Raw genomic sequence first — 17,755 nt, forward strand, 5'->3', positions numbered from 1 at the left:
AGTATGTGGAAAATAATGTGTTTTTTGAACCTTAAACCGCGCATAAACATTTCATTACACCAAATACACAAAATAATGTTCTTTTTAGCAACATCATATGACCCCTTTAAAGGACAAAAAAGGTGAATATGCTTATCAGACTTTAACTCAGCATCAAAAACAACACCAAGACTGCTTGCTCCATTGTACCTCAGACTTAAGGAGGCCTAGTCGATTCATTTTATGTTTAATTGAACTCGGAGAGCCAAACAGCATCACTTTAGTCTTTGATTCATTCAGGTGGGAAAACTTCTTGCACTTCTTAATGTCATTAGAGCAACCCACGAGTGAATGTACAGCCAAGTTATACCCTAACTATAGGGAGATAAAGCTGAGTATTGTCAGCATAGAAGTGATATGATATATTGTGTTTCTGACAAATATATCGGCCAGCGGAAGCAAAAAAATGGAAAATAAAACCGGGCCCAATATAGATCCTTGTGGAACACCGCATTAAATGGGAGCAGAAGAGGAAGAAAAAATTCCCAATTCAACAGAGAGCTGTCCCTTTAAGATATGACAAAAACCAGTTAAGAACATTTCCTTGAATCCCTGCCCACAATCTTAAATGCTCCAGAAGAATTTCATGTATGATAGTGTCAAATGTAGCTGTAAGATGAAGTAAAACTAAAATTGCACACTGTCCTGAATCAACAGCCAACAACAGGTTTAAAAGACAACATTGTTATTAACATATGAGTCTCAAATAATAAAAAAAAAGAAAAAAAAAAGAAATGAACATCAAGATGTTCTAACTGTACAAGTGTTGTAACATTGGTTAACCTTAAAATAGGAAGGTGCAATGAGGAAGAAACATTGAAAAACATTTAACCCTAGCAAAATGTTTTGCATGGTCAGAACACAGAGGCACCATTCATTATGAATAGGACACCCAATGGACATCAACACATTACAGGCTCACTAACTCAGTTACTAGTTTGACGAATCTTTCACTGAATGAACTCACTGAATCTTTCAGAGTGTCTACTGAATCAGCATATGATTTACTGAACTGCAAGATCAATGCCAATGCATCACTGCTTCAATATACACATCAGTCTGATCTTTACTCTGCCACCAAGAAAGGAAAACAAAATCCCCCCTTAATCTGTTTACCGAATACTCATGTCTTTCATGTCAAATATATAACAACCATTTCTGTGTGAAATGGTGCAAACTAGTCTTGTTAAACTTCTGTAAAGCAATCCATAAATGTGGGAAAGTACTTACCAGTATTAATTTGAAGATGAGCCCTCTCTTTACCCTGTTTAACAAATTGCACTGGGGAGTATAAAAACCTTTCGCAAACATTTGTTTATTACAGCTTGATTGTAAACAACAATAAGAACATTCCTTTACAAGTAACATTTTTCTTGATTAAAAAAAAAAGGTTTTCTGCACACATTATCAGTTCATCTCAAGCTGCTCTTGATTGTTTCTTTAGTAATCAAGCATTGGAATGATTTCTTTAGTGCACGTTTTGTTAATTGATTGAATTAATGCACAATATACAATATTCTGCTCACAAGTGAAACTGACATTGATTTTATAGTTGTTCTGTGTTCTTCACATGTCTCACATTTCAAGCATGTTCTTCACTGTCTCTGCTGTCTTCTTGGTAAATAAAGCTTTATTAGGTGCAAAACTGTTCAGTGTGGTGGAAATTATCCCATAACTGTGGGCCAGCTTTGAATAATTGATAGAAACATAAATTGAAAAACTTTGTTTCAGATTTTCATAGCTTTAAACACCTAATAATCTCTCTCTCTCTCTCATGATTGGAAGCCTGGATCTGAGACAAGGGTAAAACAATAAAATGTATGTATGAAAGTCATTTTAAAAAGTAGCAAATGAAGACAATGTACAGGCTCAATTCATATTTACACATCATTCATATAATCTTAAAACAGTTTTAACACCAAATCGTTTCAGACTCCAATCGCACGTTCTTTTTTATTGGCATGTCTCTCTAGCGCCCCTCGAGGCCGCATCCTGAACTACAGTACAAAACATCCGCTTTTCAGATCCATAGAAACTGAATGAGCAGTAAGAGCCAATATCATGCCAGCAAACTGTATTAGAATTGAAGAAGTGTGTGAAAACAACAGACAGGGTTTTGTGTTCACTAATTTAAATGGGTCAATATAACGCATGCCCTCTTTTTATTTCCCTCTGTGTATTTTAGATTCACTGAAGAATTATATAGGAATTGCTTCTGAAGCGCCACTAGCAAGGGCTGTCACGTGATACGTCACGTTTCTCATCGATGGTCAGCATCGACCAATCACAGCCGTTTGTGATTACAAGATCATGATTTCTCCTAATTTAAAAATCTATTTTAGGGACATTTCCGGGCCGAATTTCCATTTTTATGTCAGATACTAATCCTAGAACTGAATACATTTAAACTATTGAAACTTTTTAGCGCAAAATGTCTTCATTGAGAGAGAGAGAGAGGGAGAAAAAACTCCTGGGATGTGGTAAGTATGCGACTTTCTGAGCACCAGCGCGCCCCCTTGAGGAGAAGAACAGTTGTTGGTGTTCCAGCAACCCGTTTATGCCGCCCTGTCCCATCGGAGCGGAGGAGGATTCGCGCATGCGCACCGCCGGCAGGATTCTGCCCCTCCATGACATCCAGCGGGACTGAGACTGAGACTGACTGCTGCCGCTGCTGCGCACACGGAAAGAGAAGCGAGCGTCAAATACATGATCCGCCTAACCCCTCAGCCCTCCTCGAGGTCCGGGAGTGCTAGATAATAACGCGCTCGAGCGGAATCCACAGGCCTACCGGACGCAGAGACGGACATAACGGCGCTCTGGTGGCTTTAATTGATCGGGGTTCGTCGAGGATGAGGCTGATCGAGAGCACACATGCGGACGGACAGGAGAAGCGCGAGCTGCCTCCTCCGTTCAGGAACCCGTTCGTGCACGACCTACGGTTCACGACGGCGCAGAAGCTGCAGGTACGTGTGGCGTTTGTGTTTGCTGATGTGGATGCTGCTGTAGGCCGTGAGATGCTCCGCTCCGGCCTGCTCGAATCAGAGTTTCCTTCCTGTGCTACATGTTGCACTCGGTCTGGAAGAGCCTATCAGGATCGAGGAGTCAGGCGTGAGCCGCTGCGGCAGAAACGCGCTTCAGCACATGTGAGCCTCACAGCGGCCTTTTGTCTGACGCGATGATCTGAAGCGTGGGATGCGCTTAAAGCGTGTGCCACATCCATCAGACCTGATAGAACCTACCCATCTGTCTGTCGTTTTGTTGTTTATTCTGTCTGTCCATTCATTCTGTCTGTTACTTGTTCTGTCTGTCTTTTGTTCGTTCTGTCTGTTATTTGTTTGTTCTGTCTGTCATTTGTTTGTTCTGTCTGTCATTTGTTAATTCTGTCTTTTATTTGTTCATTCTTTCTGTCAAGTCAAGTCAAGTCAAGTCACCTTTATTTATATAGCGCTTTTAACAATACAGATTGTGTCAAAGCAACTGAACAGCATTAATTAGGAAAATAGTGTGTCAATAATGCAAAATGACAATAGCACAGTCTTTATAGATTGGACAGCACAAGTACTTCTATCATTCTTTCTGTCTGTTGTTTCTGTCTGTCGCTCATTCATTCATTCTGTCTTGTTCGTTTTGTCTGTTATTTGTTCTGTCTGTTATTCGTTCTGTTTGTTATTTTTGTTCTGTCTCTCTTTTGTACGTTCTGTCTGTCTTTAGTTCATTCTGTCTGTCTGTCAGTCATTTTGTTCTATTTGTCGTTTATTCTGTCTGTCTGTGGTTCATTTGCTGTGTTCGTCCTCTGTCATTCTTTCTGTCTGTCGTTTGTTCGTTCTGTCTGTCTGTCGCTCTGTTGTCCTAGCTGTCTGTCTGTCTGTCTATCCATTAGGGCTGCACGATTAATCGCATGCGATATTTAACGCGCATCTTGTCAGAAAGCTGTTTCTGTAATGAGCGGTAAATCTCCATCACCTGCGGGCTTTCACATTGAGCAGCATTAACTACACAGAGCCGTTGTTCACTGACGAGCTGCGCTAAACCACGTTCATATTCGCGCGATTCTTAGCGCAGCTCGTCAGTGAACAACGGCTCTGTGTAGTTAATGCTGCTCAATGTGAAAGCCCGCAGGTGCGCATGCGATTTATCGTGCAGCCCTACTATCTATCTATCTTGTTATTACTATATATCATGTATATGGCTTGTTGTATCTAGCGTTAGATCTGTTGTCTGATGGAGCGGTGGATGTGTGGTTTCTGCAGAGAGACAGCAGCTGCTCGACTGATAATCAGCTTTGCAGGGTGAAGATGAGCTCATGTGTGTTTATGGAGGCCTCTAGAAATAAACTTCTAGTTACAGTTTTCCAAGCGAAGTCTGAAACTGCATATCAATGCTTCTGTGTTGCATTTTTTTTTCTAATTAAATGCAAAGTTTTTCAAGATCAGTTACATATTTTGCAGAATGCGGTACAATTCACGATACTGATTTCACAATACGGTTTTCTCACGATTTAGTTTTTTGAACAAAATGAGATTTAAGACCAATTATAAGTGAAAAGGTGTCCTTTTATTATTACTTGGAGAAAATGCTGTACATTTCTTTGTGAAATTCAAATATGTAGAATAACAACTAAATTGACATTTTAAAAGTCAAATAAATAATACAAATAACAGAAAGCTCTTCATATAAACTAAGGCTTTGCCTGTGCTCTTTCCATTTAAAATTAGAGCCAACCACTGGATTTTAATCACGATCCAAACATACAGCATGGACAGTTTAGATTGTATGATTTCAAAATATGAAGCAAAAACAGAATGGTCTGCTATTAGCTTTGTGAAACTACTACACTAAACATTTGAACGAAAGAAAACAGAGCAGAAGCTCTGAATGAGACGCAGATTCACTCTCTGACAGCAGGTGGCGCTGATGGAACAGCAGATGCAGCGTTTCCTTGGTTACCTTTGCGCTTCTAAATAAATACTACATTAATATGCATTATTCAGAGATGAGATGAAAATAAGATACCATCTAAACTTTTCTAAAGACAGTCAGATCCTCTCAGAGATACTCGCAACTGTATGGCGATTCGTTTAACATCTCAACCGATTTGAATTGTCACATATTTGTATAGATGTTCAACCGGCTCGCGGTGCATCGTTATATCCCTACTCGGATCTAATATATCTCTTTAGATAAACATTCCTGACTTCAAATAAATGCCATGTTCACACAGAGAATCAAAACTCACTAAAGTATGGTAAAACAGTTAGATCTCAGAAATGATACTAGCTCATACAGTGCTCATGTTTGCAGTTATAGTTATTTGTGCATATGTGCATTATTGCATAAGCATCTGCTGATTCTCATGGTAATGTGTGAGGTCAGTCGGTCTGTCTGCATCAGCACATGTAAAAAGGTGTGTGACCAGTCGTCTTTTCAAGGACTGCCAAGCAATTACCATGAACTGAATTGACCTCTCTGGGCTCCTTTAGCATCATAATGTTGAAGGCTTTGCTTCTGAAAGCTTTTTAGTCTTCAGCTCTCTAATTAACAGACAGATCCTGAAGCCTCAGGTAATGAGCCATTGAAGACAAAAGTTTCTTGTTGAGCTTGTTGAGTTGCAATGGACTGGCTGTTAGTTTCATGCTTGGTTTTTCTCGGTCAGTAAGTTTTAACACTTGATGATAAGTTTAGTGTGGCATTGATATCAAAATAACTTCTGTGGCAGGAGCTCTTTTATTCTCATCAAGCGCAGGCTCTCGACTTTTGCGGTTTATTCTGCTCGCGCAGTGAACAGTGCAGTTCCACTTGGATTCTCTGGTTTCATAGTCTGTTTTTGCAAGGGCTGCTTTAAAACTTTATTTTATTCACTTTTAATCCTTATTAGCATCCTTTACTGTGAGAATGTTGGTAGAGATAATTGTCCATAAATGTCAAAATGACGGAAAGCGTTTTGAATGATCAGACACCAAGACTAGTTATGACCCAAGTATCTGAAGTCTTGTGCATCACGTTTGTGTTGGACAGACCTTTGACCCCGTCATTCATTCAGAGACGGGTCCGGTCCTGTCACATCCATCTATAACCACAGATCCACATGTTTTCAGACACGTTCGCCACTGAGAGGCCATCGCATGTTTGAAAAGCAACATTTCTGCAGTAGGTGTTATGATTTATGAAACAGATGCTGTTTGCGTGAACGTCTTTTGGAGCCATTGGTAGCGCAAACGCAGCAGTTTTTTGTCTAATTGTGTGCTTTCATTCTGCTTACTCAGCTCTGTGGAGTGTTTGCATTAGATTATTATGTGAACATATGTAAACTTAACATGTTTACATATGGCGTAAACGCATTCGATTTTTACTGCAGAAGCAAATGCGTTCTGTGTCCTAGTCTTTGTTTCATATGTCATTAATTCTGAGTGTTTAAGTGCTAAATTAAAGCAAGTTGCTCCATTAGCATCGTTTTCCCGAGAGGTTCAGTCATCTGCCGCTGTCTTGTTTTAAAAGGGTGGTTCATCCAAAATTAAATAGCCAAACTCCAAAATATATAAAAAGCACCATAAAGTAGCCTATACAGTAGGTTTTCTGAAATTATAGTATAGCTTTGTGTGATTAAAATATAACTTATTTACAGATAATCTTGAGTCGGTGATAAAAGTGGCTAAGATAAATAAAGAAAATCTTTCAAAAATGCCATTTGAAACGCATGTAAAGTTCTTTATAAATGTACTCTGTGTATTTGTCGTGTTGCTTTCGTATTCAAATGAATACCCGTGTCTCCTGAAAATATATTGAGACCAGTTCACCAATTCGGTCTGAACCGTTCACGGCTCGAGACACTTTCATCACGCTCACAACAACACACATTTAGTTTCTCAGATTTAGGCTGTGCTTTCTACTAATAATCATTCAACAAAGCATATTTTGATCTTACATTGATCTAAATGCTGATGCACAGTAATGTCAAGCAGTCTTGCTTATAATAGAGCTGGTTCGACTCTTGTCTCGAGGCTATATTTTGCAGCCATGTGAGAATGAAGTTTCTGTCACGTAGTTCCACACTGGCTGTATTTTAATGATGATCTTTTAGCTTTCTTGTCATGTCTAACGCTCAGTCCTTCCGTCACTGAGATGATTCAGATTGTAACGTCCTCATGACCAGTGTGTTCCTGTCTTAAGGTGATGCTCGCAACAGGCTGTCTGTTGTATTTTTGTTCAGCTAGACGGTCCTAGATGCGTCTCGGAGAAAATGCAGCAGCTCCGAGTGAAACTCTTCCTGCGCTCAGATTGTGAACTGAACCTGATTTAACTGAGACCGCAGATGAACTCCAGATCTGCTCTGCTTCCGGCAGTCATGTTGTTTTCCAGCAGATCTCTTGAGAAGAGTGAATGGAGACACTGTAAATGGGAACTCTGTGATTTTTTTGATCCAAAGGGCAAGAAGACTGCAGCTCAGAATAAGCACGAGCTACTTTACATGACTTGAAGTTTTTATATGGAGGAGGTTTTTCTTCACTTGTGTGGGATAGGTTTGAGAACTGCTGGGTCTTTTGCTGAAACTCTGATGACAGAATTCAGTTCTCAGAAACAGCTGTTTACCATGTTTGTTGAGAAGTGCTCAAGTTCGTTGGGCGCATTACTTCCCATCTGATATTTTGGGTGCTTTCAGACTATATTTGACGTCAGGGTTTGGATGATGTGAAGACTGTTTTCTGAATCTGGGTAGGCACCCGTAGTGCTTGGAGGTCTCCAATGTATAAAACAGACCCGAGAAACGCTGTGCGTTTTACCACCTTCTCCTGCATCACTGATACCTAGCAACAAATATAGCATTAATGTTAACACAATCCAGCGGGACGATCGAACTCCGGTTCGGACCAAGCAATCAAACGGATCGTGAAAGCACGCTTTAACATGCGCTGCTCTGTGCCGTGATGAAGGGACATTAGGGCCTTTCGCACCGCTTTAGTTCCAGAACTAAATGTACAGTATTAAAGTACTGGGACGATTTTACGCGAACTATTTCCCAGTACCATTTAAAGGGTTGAGTGCGAAAGGCCCTAATATAGTAAGAAAACATACAAAAAAGACGGCAATAATTTAATGAGATCACCAATAAATAAAAGCACATGATGTTTTAGCTACATCATCAGACTTCAGTTCACATTACAACAGAGTGACAACTTTTCTTGTATGTTTTCATATTTAAACTTATAAGCATGTGCGTCATAGTGCTGGGCAATATACCGGTTCAAACGGTAAACCGGTATGTATTTTTTTTTTTAAACGGCATACCATTTTTTTATGTTTTACAAGTGCCTAAGCAATGCAGACGGCATCGTGAATTGAGAGTTAACTGTTAACTTAACCTGCAAAGATCGAAAGATTCACAGCACATTAAAACGCCACACTCTTACTCGATCTGGACAAACTGTGTATCGTTAGAAAGATTAGACTCCAGCTTCGATATTTGAACACTGTTATGATAAAACTCAGTTGCAGGGACAGTAATTTCTCTATTTATGTCAGGAGTGCAAAATAATCAATTTGTGATATTTTGAATAGAATAACAACATGCATTCATATTCAGTCAGGTCTGCTGCGGTTCATTTGTGTTCAGAGCTGCACTGAACAGCGTCAATAAGGGCTTATAGTCAAAAAGTGTGCATACTTGGAGACATATTGATATATTTGCACGTTTACTTCATATTTCTTTAGACAGAATCATCATTTCTATTAGTTTTCCACTGAATAATGAGATCTGATGATAAGCATTTGCTGCTTCCAGCGCTGTCTGTCTGTGTTTTCTGTTCCGCGATGGCTGTTCTGACTCGGAGGAAGCTCATTGGCTGCTCATATTAGTGATGGGCACTTTTGAAGCGCTGCTTAGTGAAGCTTCGAAACTTCTGTGAATTATTTGTTTGGAAACGGTGGTTCGGAGCGCGTATCAAACTGCCAAAGTCACGTGATTTCAGTAAACGAGGCTTTGTTACGTCATAACTGTTTTGAAACATTTTGAAATGTCAATGGTTTGCTCACGGTTCACGATGCGTGAAATATTAGATGAAAATACTTAGTACTGAATTGGGAGTGGGGGTTTATATGAATGGATCTCTGAGGGAACTGAGGGGTCTTCAGAAAAGTTTAGATGGTATTTTCTTTTCGTCTTGCCTCTGTATAATGCATTTAAAGCAGTGTTTATAAGCGCAGCGCAGCTTTGTTTACAGCGGTAACCAAGGAAACGCTGTATCTGGTGTTCCATAAGCGCCACCTGCTGGCAGAGAGTGAATCTGCGTCTCATTCAGCCTGTCTGCTGTTTCTGTCTCGTGTAGTTGTTTTATGTAGCATAGTTACATAAAGCTAGGGATGTAACGATTCACTCAACTCATGATTCGATTCACGATTTTGATTTCATGATTTTCTCATGATTTTTTTTTTGTCTGTGCTCTTTCCATTTAAAACTAGAGGCAACCACTGCATTTTAATCATCATCCAAACACAGATGCAGCATACATGCAACATGAGCAGTTTTTAAGCTAAATTAGACCGTATAATTTCGAAATTTGAAGAAACAAAAAACAGAATGGTCTGAATTTAGTTTTGTGAAACTATACCACGTGAAACATATCTGAACGAAACCGCAGACGAGCTGAATGAGACACAGATTCACTCTCTGCCAGCAGGTGGCGCTCATGAACATCAATGATACAGTGTTTACCGCTGTAAACAAAGCAGAGCTGCACTTATGAACACTACTTTAATGTGCATTGTTCAGAGGCAAGATGAAAAGAAAATACCACAAACTTTTCTAAAGACAGTCAGTTACACCCTCAGAGTTACATTCATATAAACTCCTACTACAATTGTATTGCGATTTGTTTGGCATCTCAACCGATTTGTAGAGAAGATTTACCCATTTAAACTTGTTTTTAATTATTCAGTTTGGGTTATAGTATGGTGTATTATAAAAAAACCTATTAAAAACAGCACGTTCTATATAGAAGTATGACTGAAAGGACATGATCGGAGCTGTTTTTGTTGTTTACCATTTACATGTGAATCCCCGCGTTAACACTTTCAATACTTTAAAACTTTCACATTTATAACTGACTAACTTCTAAAAACAAATGTATAGTTGTCTTTGTAAATAAATATGTGACTTTGGAGCTGCTGCAGTGACGCTGACGTGAAGCTGAAACCGGCGCAAGACACTCTTCTGCTCCTCAAATACATAAAACATCAGCCTTCATAGAGAGAGTGTTTCTTGAGTAAACCAAATGCTGTTCTTGTTCAAACAGCCAGTTCTTTATTTACCCTTGCGTTGCAAACAAGCAGAGACCGTGTCCAAACTGTGTGTGCATAACTTCATTCAGAAAGGAGACAGAAGCGCAGGAACGCGGGTGGAGTCTTGACGATCCAATGGAGTCACAGGCTCTTTTTAATACTTTTCAATGGTTAAAGGTGCAGTAGGTGATTGTCTTCAGAAACATTTTTTGTTATGCTGGTTGAAAGTCTCTTCACATCCCGATAGCAAGCATTAAAGGTCCCCTGAAATCAAACCAGTGGTTCCCAATTCCTGTCCTCGCGCATGTATTTTGCACGTCTCGCTTAGTTAACACACCCAATTCAGATAACCAGCTTGTTAGAATAGATCTACGTGCATGAACTGTGTTCCGATCGATATGATCCCTACACAGTGTTCATTGCTCCCTCCTCGAACACATTTTTCAAGTTTTTTCCCCATGTATTTTCACCATTTTTTTCACCATTGCACAAATTAAATAGCCAAAATGTGCTTTTTACTGTTTTGTCTTGTTTTTCAAAGAAAAAAATCAATTACAAAACAACAATTAAAAAAAAATATTTAACACTAAACATTTTTTAACATTCTAGCCGACATTATACCAACAAAGCACAATTCAACTTAAAATTAATAAGTTACTAAAATAATACTTTTTGGCGATACCCCTTCTTGAATCAGGCATGTATTTTTACTGTAAAATTAGAAGAGACTTTTCTTTTAAAACATTAGAAAATATTACAGCTCCCAATTTGAACACTATGTGTGTATGTTATAATAAATGTATTAACAGAGCTGTTGTAATTATTATTATCATTATTATGGTATTTTTATTTTATTTTACAGAACAACAGTAAAATTACAATACTAACATTTATGAATGTTGGAGTTCTTGTTTTTTGTCAACTTTTATTTTGGCGGAAACGCGCAAGAAGACCTCAATGCTTCTTTTTGTTGACAACAGCAGATTTATAAATGAGTCTCATTACGAATATGTTGCGCGTATAGCATTGTCACGTGCTTTGTAAAAATTCATTTATTTGTTTGTTGCATTATAAAGAGTGCACGCCTCTCACTCTGCGCTGGTTGCTATTTGATGGCGTCAGGTCATTGTTCGGTACAATTTATTCAGTCTTTTCGCTAATTCTTAAGTTTCGGTTACCGAACATTCAGTGCATCCCTATTTTTGTTGTTGTTGCTTGATACACAACATTACTTGTATACGTATTGCACAATTACTTGTTGCAAACATGACTTCTTGTGCAATTATTTATGCAAAATATTAATGAATATTAATATATATATATAATACTAATAATATATTATGAATATTAAATTCATTGTTATTGACAGCATGAGTGCATTAAACATTACATTATGTCAAGGTTTCCCAAGCTGGGGTTCATGAAGGAACTGCAGGGGGTTTGTGAATTAAACGAAAAGCAAATAATTAAGTCATAAAAATGTAAAATTAAAATAAATCATTTTAAAGTAACATCAAACTAAAACACTTACTAAAAAATGAAATATTTGATTTGTTTACCTGCATGTCATGTGACCATTAACCAACGTGAGAGGACTGTGAACATGCAAATGTGTTACTGAATTATTAACTTACTACCTTAAAATATCAGGGATGCTTCAAGTAAATATATTAGCTGAAAGAGGTTCAGATGACAAAAAATGTTTTGGAATTCCTGCATTACATGTAAATAAGAAAAACATGAATTTGAATGTGTTTAAAAGACGAAAGTAGTGCTGTGTTCAAAATATCGATACGACGATGTATCGTCACAGAGATTTGATGATACGAGTATCGATACAGCTGGCCCTGTATCGATATTGTGGCACGTGTGCAGCAGTGGACCGCGCTTAATTTGTTTAAAATTTTCACCGCCACGCGAAACGACGTCGTGCGCACTCAAAGCTTGCGGACGCGTCGAGTATAAATCATCCTTAAATCAGCCTTGAGCGTGTGTGCGTTAGATACAGTGAAGACAGCGCGTTAGTTTAGAAGTCTTCTAATTTTTTTTTTATCGTAGAGAATGTGTTAATTTGTGCAATGATAACCTACCAGCAATGTAAATAATTTTTTAAATATATTAGAATGAGTACATTACAATATACATTTATTAAATCAAGTACATTATTATTTATGGGCTTAAAAACAAGATGCAAACAATCAGAATATTGTACCTGGTGGGGAGTGCACAATGTAAACATGAAACATATGCTATTACCTATATTGTACTGTGGTACAGTTATGGAGGCCCTTCATAATGCAGAGGTCAGCTGCCTGCTCTGCCAATAGTTAGAAATGGCACTATAGTAAGCAGTGTTTAATAAACAGCTGTTTTTCTAAATTCTGCTGAGGTGAAATTCAGTGCAGTCTTGTATCGTGATACGTATCGCATCGTGGCCTCTGTATCGTGATACATATCGTACCGTGGCCTCTGTATCGTGATATGTATCGTATCGTGGCATATGTACCGTGATACGTATCGCATCGTGGCATCTGTACCGTGATACATATCGTACCGTGGCCTCTGTATCGTGATATGTACCGTACCGTGGCATATGTATCGTGATACGTATCGTATCGTGACCTCTGTATCGTGATACGTATAGTATCGTGGCCTCTGTATCGTGATACGTATCGTATCGTGGCCTATGTAGCGTGATATGTATCGTATCGTGGCCTCTGTATCGTGATACGTATCGTATCGTGACTTTGCTGGTGATACACAGCCCTAATAAATAATACAAATAAAAAATAAATATAACCCTTTTTTCAACGTCTTCCTTCGCATTGGTGCCCTAGACGAAAGCCTTCCAAAAACATGGTAATACGTGGTTAAATAACCTAATAATTAAAAAAAAATAATAATACAAATGAATGTGTTCATCAGTAGCTAATGCAATGTTGAAATGCTGAGAAAACGCATATTAAAACTGAAGTGATTTCTGTAAATCCAGTGCTCAAATGCTGTGTGTGGTCTCTCAGTTTTATATCACCTGACTAATAACTGGTCTTTGTGTGAATGTCCACAAAAATGGAAGACTTTCTGAATGTATATAAGCGGTAGGCTATTTTAGAAAGGAACATTTACAAGATGGAAAAGAGGAATTAGGCAGAATCAATAAATTATGAACAATTTATTGCTATTGTGTAAATAATATGTAATCATGTAATCAATAAAAAGTAACTGTAGTCTGATTCAGAGTATTTTAAATGTAACATACACGTACTTCAGTTCCTCCCATTCATAGCAATAAAAGTGAAACTTTTTAGTATTTTTTTTATCATGTTTTTCCAAACTAAAGCAGAGGTTCTTCATGCAGCTCTGTTCATTACAGACTAATGGGCTGTTTAAATTCCAGTGTCGCATTGATGCAGAAGTTATATTATGTTGCTGCAATATTCAGCTTGAGCTGTGCGGTTTGATTCACGGAAGACTCTCGTTCTGGGCTCTACAGAATGGTGTGAGTTGTAAGGTGAGTGAATAGCATCATGAAGGAGCTCACGGCTGCGTGAAGCTGATGGAATCAGCAGATCGCTGTATTTTTAGCGCCTCTGCTCGCTGATATGGGATTTGGCAGCCTGTTGGTCTGATCAACTCAATTAAAGCGGCTCAGTGGAAAGCATGAAGGCATCCTGAATGTCTTCCAGTGCTGTTAATTGGTCACTTTGAAAGATATCAGTGTGCAAATGCAGTGGAGTGCTGATAAGAGCAAGGCAAATATTGACCGCTGATATCCTGTATCGCAGCGGAGCTGATAAGAGCCGCTTCTGTTTGATAATCTCGGGTTCAGGGCCCGATGAAGCTTTTGTTTGTGTGTGTTAATGCGTCCTGTGTCACAGCTCATCTTAGAGGTGTCTAGGATGTCTACCAAATTCGCATCAGACGAAGACACGATCAGGCGCGGGGTTTCGCTAGATGGCCATCTGCCAAAACATTGAAAACAATTGTTATTATAAACATAACATTCTCATTTTCCACTAGATATTTTCTTCTTGATATCATCAGCAATTTGAGAGCATCCGATGAGCGTGTGATTGCAGCAGGTAGCCTACCGTTAGCTACTGTAGCTACATTAAACGTGCTTCAATTAAACACCTAAAGCTAAACTTCCCTTATAATAACTTGCAATGAGAAGCATTTCTAAAACCTGTTGTCCAACAAAAGAGCATTATAACTAGGGCTGGGCAAAAAAATCGATTTTTCGATATATCGTTTTTTAAAATGTGGTCGATTCAATATCGATTGGCCATGAATCAATTTTTTTTCAATATTTATTTCCACAAACATTGAACATAAGATTTACGTTAATCTTATTACTAGTCTAATCCACTAGATGTCACCCCCTTATTTGCCTTGCGCGATGTTACAACGGAGAGTCCATCATTCATTCATTGCTTAAAATGGCGGATTCAGGTGCGTTCCCGACCTCAACACCACCTTCCAGGCTCTACGGTGCGACTGAAAACTACTGCGTGCGACTATAAAAATTTTTTTAGGAGCACCAGTGCGACTGACCCGATCATCATCATACTTGTGATTGCGCTCAGGGGAGCTTCAAATGTTTCTACGTGTCTATATTCAAAATTGTATATTTAAAACATTAATATAATCATGAATGTATGGATTTAATTGCACTCCTAAAAAGAAAAGTAAGCGTAGAGCCCTGCCTTCACATAAAAAATTTGTAATCTTATGTTCACGGTTCATTTTTTATAAATATAGAATTTGTATTAAATCTATATTCATTCATATAGTCAAATCGAATCGAGAATTGAAATCAAAAATCGAATCGGAATCGGAATCGAATATCGAATCGAAAATCGAAATCGAATCGAATTGAGAGCTTGAAAATCGAAATCGAATCGAATTGGAACATCTGAATCGATACCCAGCCCTAATTATAACATGCCTTTACTCCACCACATCAGTTGAGTGTTTGAAATAACTTCCATTTGTGATCTGATGTGGCTTCAAATCACAGAATGAGGCAGAAAATATATTATATACGGTAAAAAAGGCTATGTCGATTAGCAATGGATTATACATATACTTAATTATTATGAAAATAGCAGAGATGGCTTGAAGAACACAGATAAACTATATATTGTCGCAGTCGAGGGTTTATTGTCTTCATGTTTCATCATTCAAAACGTTTCTCTCTTTTTTTTATTCAGTCACAGTGATAGCTGGATGCCTTTGTTTATATCAGGGATTTCCTGGAGCGTCATCAGTTCTATTACTTTCTTCTGTGATGCACATGTGGAGTTTCTGCACGAGCACGCTGTCTGGCCTCCAGTACAAATCAAACAGACATTACATGTGTTTATAGCACTCAGTAATGCCTAATCCATGCAATTTGGGTAAAAATAGGAAAAATAATAGGCTACTTCTGTCAAAAGAAATCTGAAGTAAACATATGATAATCCATGTTGTTCTCCAGTTTGTTTGTTTTTTCGTTAAATTGATAAAAATCACATTTTAAATAGCAAAAAAAAACACTGATGTGTCGAGCCACCAGAACCGAGCTGAAAAGCGTGGTATTGAACAGTGAGATAACGGTATTGTTGCGTCTCTACAAAGAACACTGACTACTTTGCTGTTATTAGTACTATAACTGTTGTTTAGTGTTAAATTATTGTAGTTGGGTTAGGTGGCTTAGGTTTTGTGAATTTATGTAAATATGTTGTTTTCTATTTATTTAGGCCTATATTTATAAGGATGCACGGATACCTTTTTTTCAGAACCGATCCGATACCAAAAATTCTGAGCATCGACCGATACCGATCCGATACTAGCACAGTGTTATTTTTCAATGTAGAATTTCTATAACTTTGTGTGTTGACCTGATCAACACTGTTTTGTGTTTTAAACACAACCTACTAAATATAGACAACTTCATTATACAGAAAAATAACAAATGAAAAAATATATAATCATAGTCTTTGACAAAATAATGTTATAAACTAGGTTAGTGGATAATTCAGCAGCAAAAGTTATTTATATACTTCCGTATACTTCAGACTTTTAATATATTGATCAATTTAAAGATTATTATAATTTATTCATTTATTTTTTTCAATAAAGCCGTTCTTTAATGTCATCCACTGTCATTTTGTGGCTCTTTTTCATTTTTTTTTTATTTTTAAGTATCAGTTTAGGCACCGGTATCGTAAAAACGATGCCCAACCCTACTCGCTCTATCTTAAAGGGGTCCTATTATGCTTTTTCATTTTTTTAATTTTAGTCAGTGTGTAGTGTGTATGTTTGGGCATTAAAAAGATCTAGAAAGCTACAAATCTCAAAGTCCACTCCAAAGGGAGATATTTCGTTTTTAAAAAAATCCCTTTTCAAGAACTACAACGAACGGTTCGTTTGGACTACAGCGTTGTTTTCCGGGGTTTGTGATGTCACAAAGTGGCCCATTAGAATATAATTAAAATAATTCCCACCTACGGAAATTTGAATGGTTGGGGGGTGGGGAGGGGAGAGGTCGTGGTTAGAACGCTTGGCTGAGTGAGTGCATCAGACAAGACAACGACGAAGAAGAAGAGCTGCTGTAGCATCAAGTTTTTTTTTTTTTTACAAGCTTATTTAAAGTACCTTTTGAATTTCCTTGCAGCAGATGTATGCTACCTCGCTGGGCATTTTAACGCAGTTATTACACATGCACCTGAATAATTATGTATGTAAATATGTATGTTACAGTTTTTATAAATTGCTGACAATACAATACTGGACAATGATGTAATCTGCAGAATTTACACTTCAATTATGAGACTATGGTATAAATAAATTCAACTGTATAACAGTTTCACTGCAATTCATGTTATAATGTTAGAATTAAAGAACAATAAACATTAGGGGTGCTCCGATCAGGATTTTTGAGGCCGATCACCGATCGCCGATTACAGAAAGTAGTATCTGCTGATACTGATTACCGATACCGATCTCTTAAAGCCTTCTTTTTTTATAATTTATAACTATTTATTGTGATACTCCAATCAGAATTTTTAGACATTTATTCAGGGCCTGAATTTCATTTTTGAAAATGGGGTGAATTCCCCTCTTAGGCACTCTTGTGAGAGGAGAAGCAGCACGGACTTTGCTTTTACACAGGAGTCTGCAACTGATCCGCGGCTGTTTACCACAAACTAGGGATGCACCGATACGGCCCGATACTGAGCTCTTGTACTCGTACTCGTACTCGTTAAAATGCCCTGATACCAAACGCCGATACCACACAGCATGTGATAAGTGCCATATTCAGACAAAGAAACACCAACAACAGACAGCAGAATGGAGTTATTAGAGATTAAGGATGTCTACGAAGTATATGTATGCAATGAATATAATGTTAAACATTCAGTGTTAACGCCTGTATAGCTGATGTGCGCGAGCTGATAAG

The 17,755-nt window shown here is 38.0% G+C and overlaps 1 protein-coding gene across 1 annotated transcript in view; it reads left to right on the plus strand.

Moving 5' to 3' along the window:
- The first annotated feature begins 2,641 nt into the window (after positions 1-2,641).
- LOC107663803 (lysophosphatidylcholine acyltransferase 1-like) overlaps positions 2,642-17,755 on the plus strand; it is a 38,237-nt gene continuing 23,123 nt past the window's right edge. The window contains exon 1 of the mRNA XM_016454149.1: positions 2,642-3,002. Within this exon, the coding sequence (XP_016309635.1) occupies positions 2,889-3,002 (114 nt within the window). The 5' untranslated portion in view covers positions 2,642-2,888. The remainder of the gene's footprint in view (positions 3,003-17,755) is intronic.

Source organism: Sinocyclocheilus anshuiensis, unplaced genomic scaffold (genome assembly GCF_001515605.1).
Source record: "Sinocyclocheilus anshuiensis isolate Anshui unplaced genomic scaffold, SAMN03320099.WGS_v1.1 scaffold187, whole genome shotgun sequence".
NCBI classification, from domain to species: Eukaryota; Metazoa; Chordata; class Actinopteri; order Cypriniformes; family Cyprinidae; genus Sinocyclocheilus; species Sinocyclocheilus anshuiensis.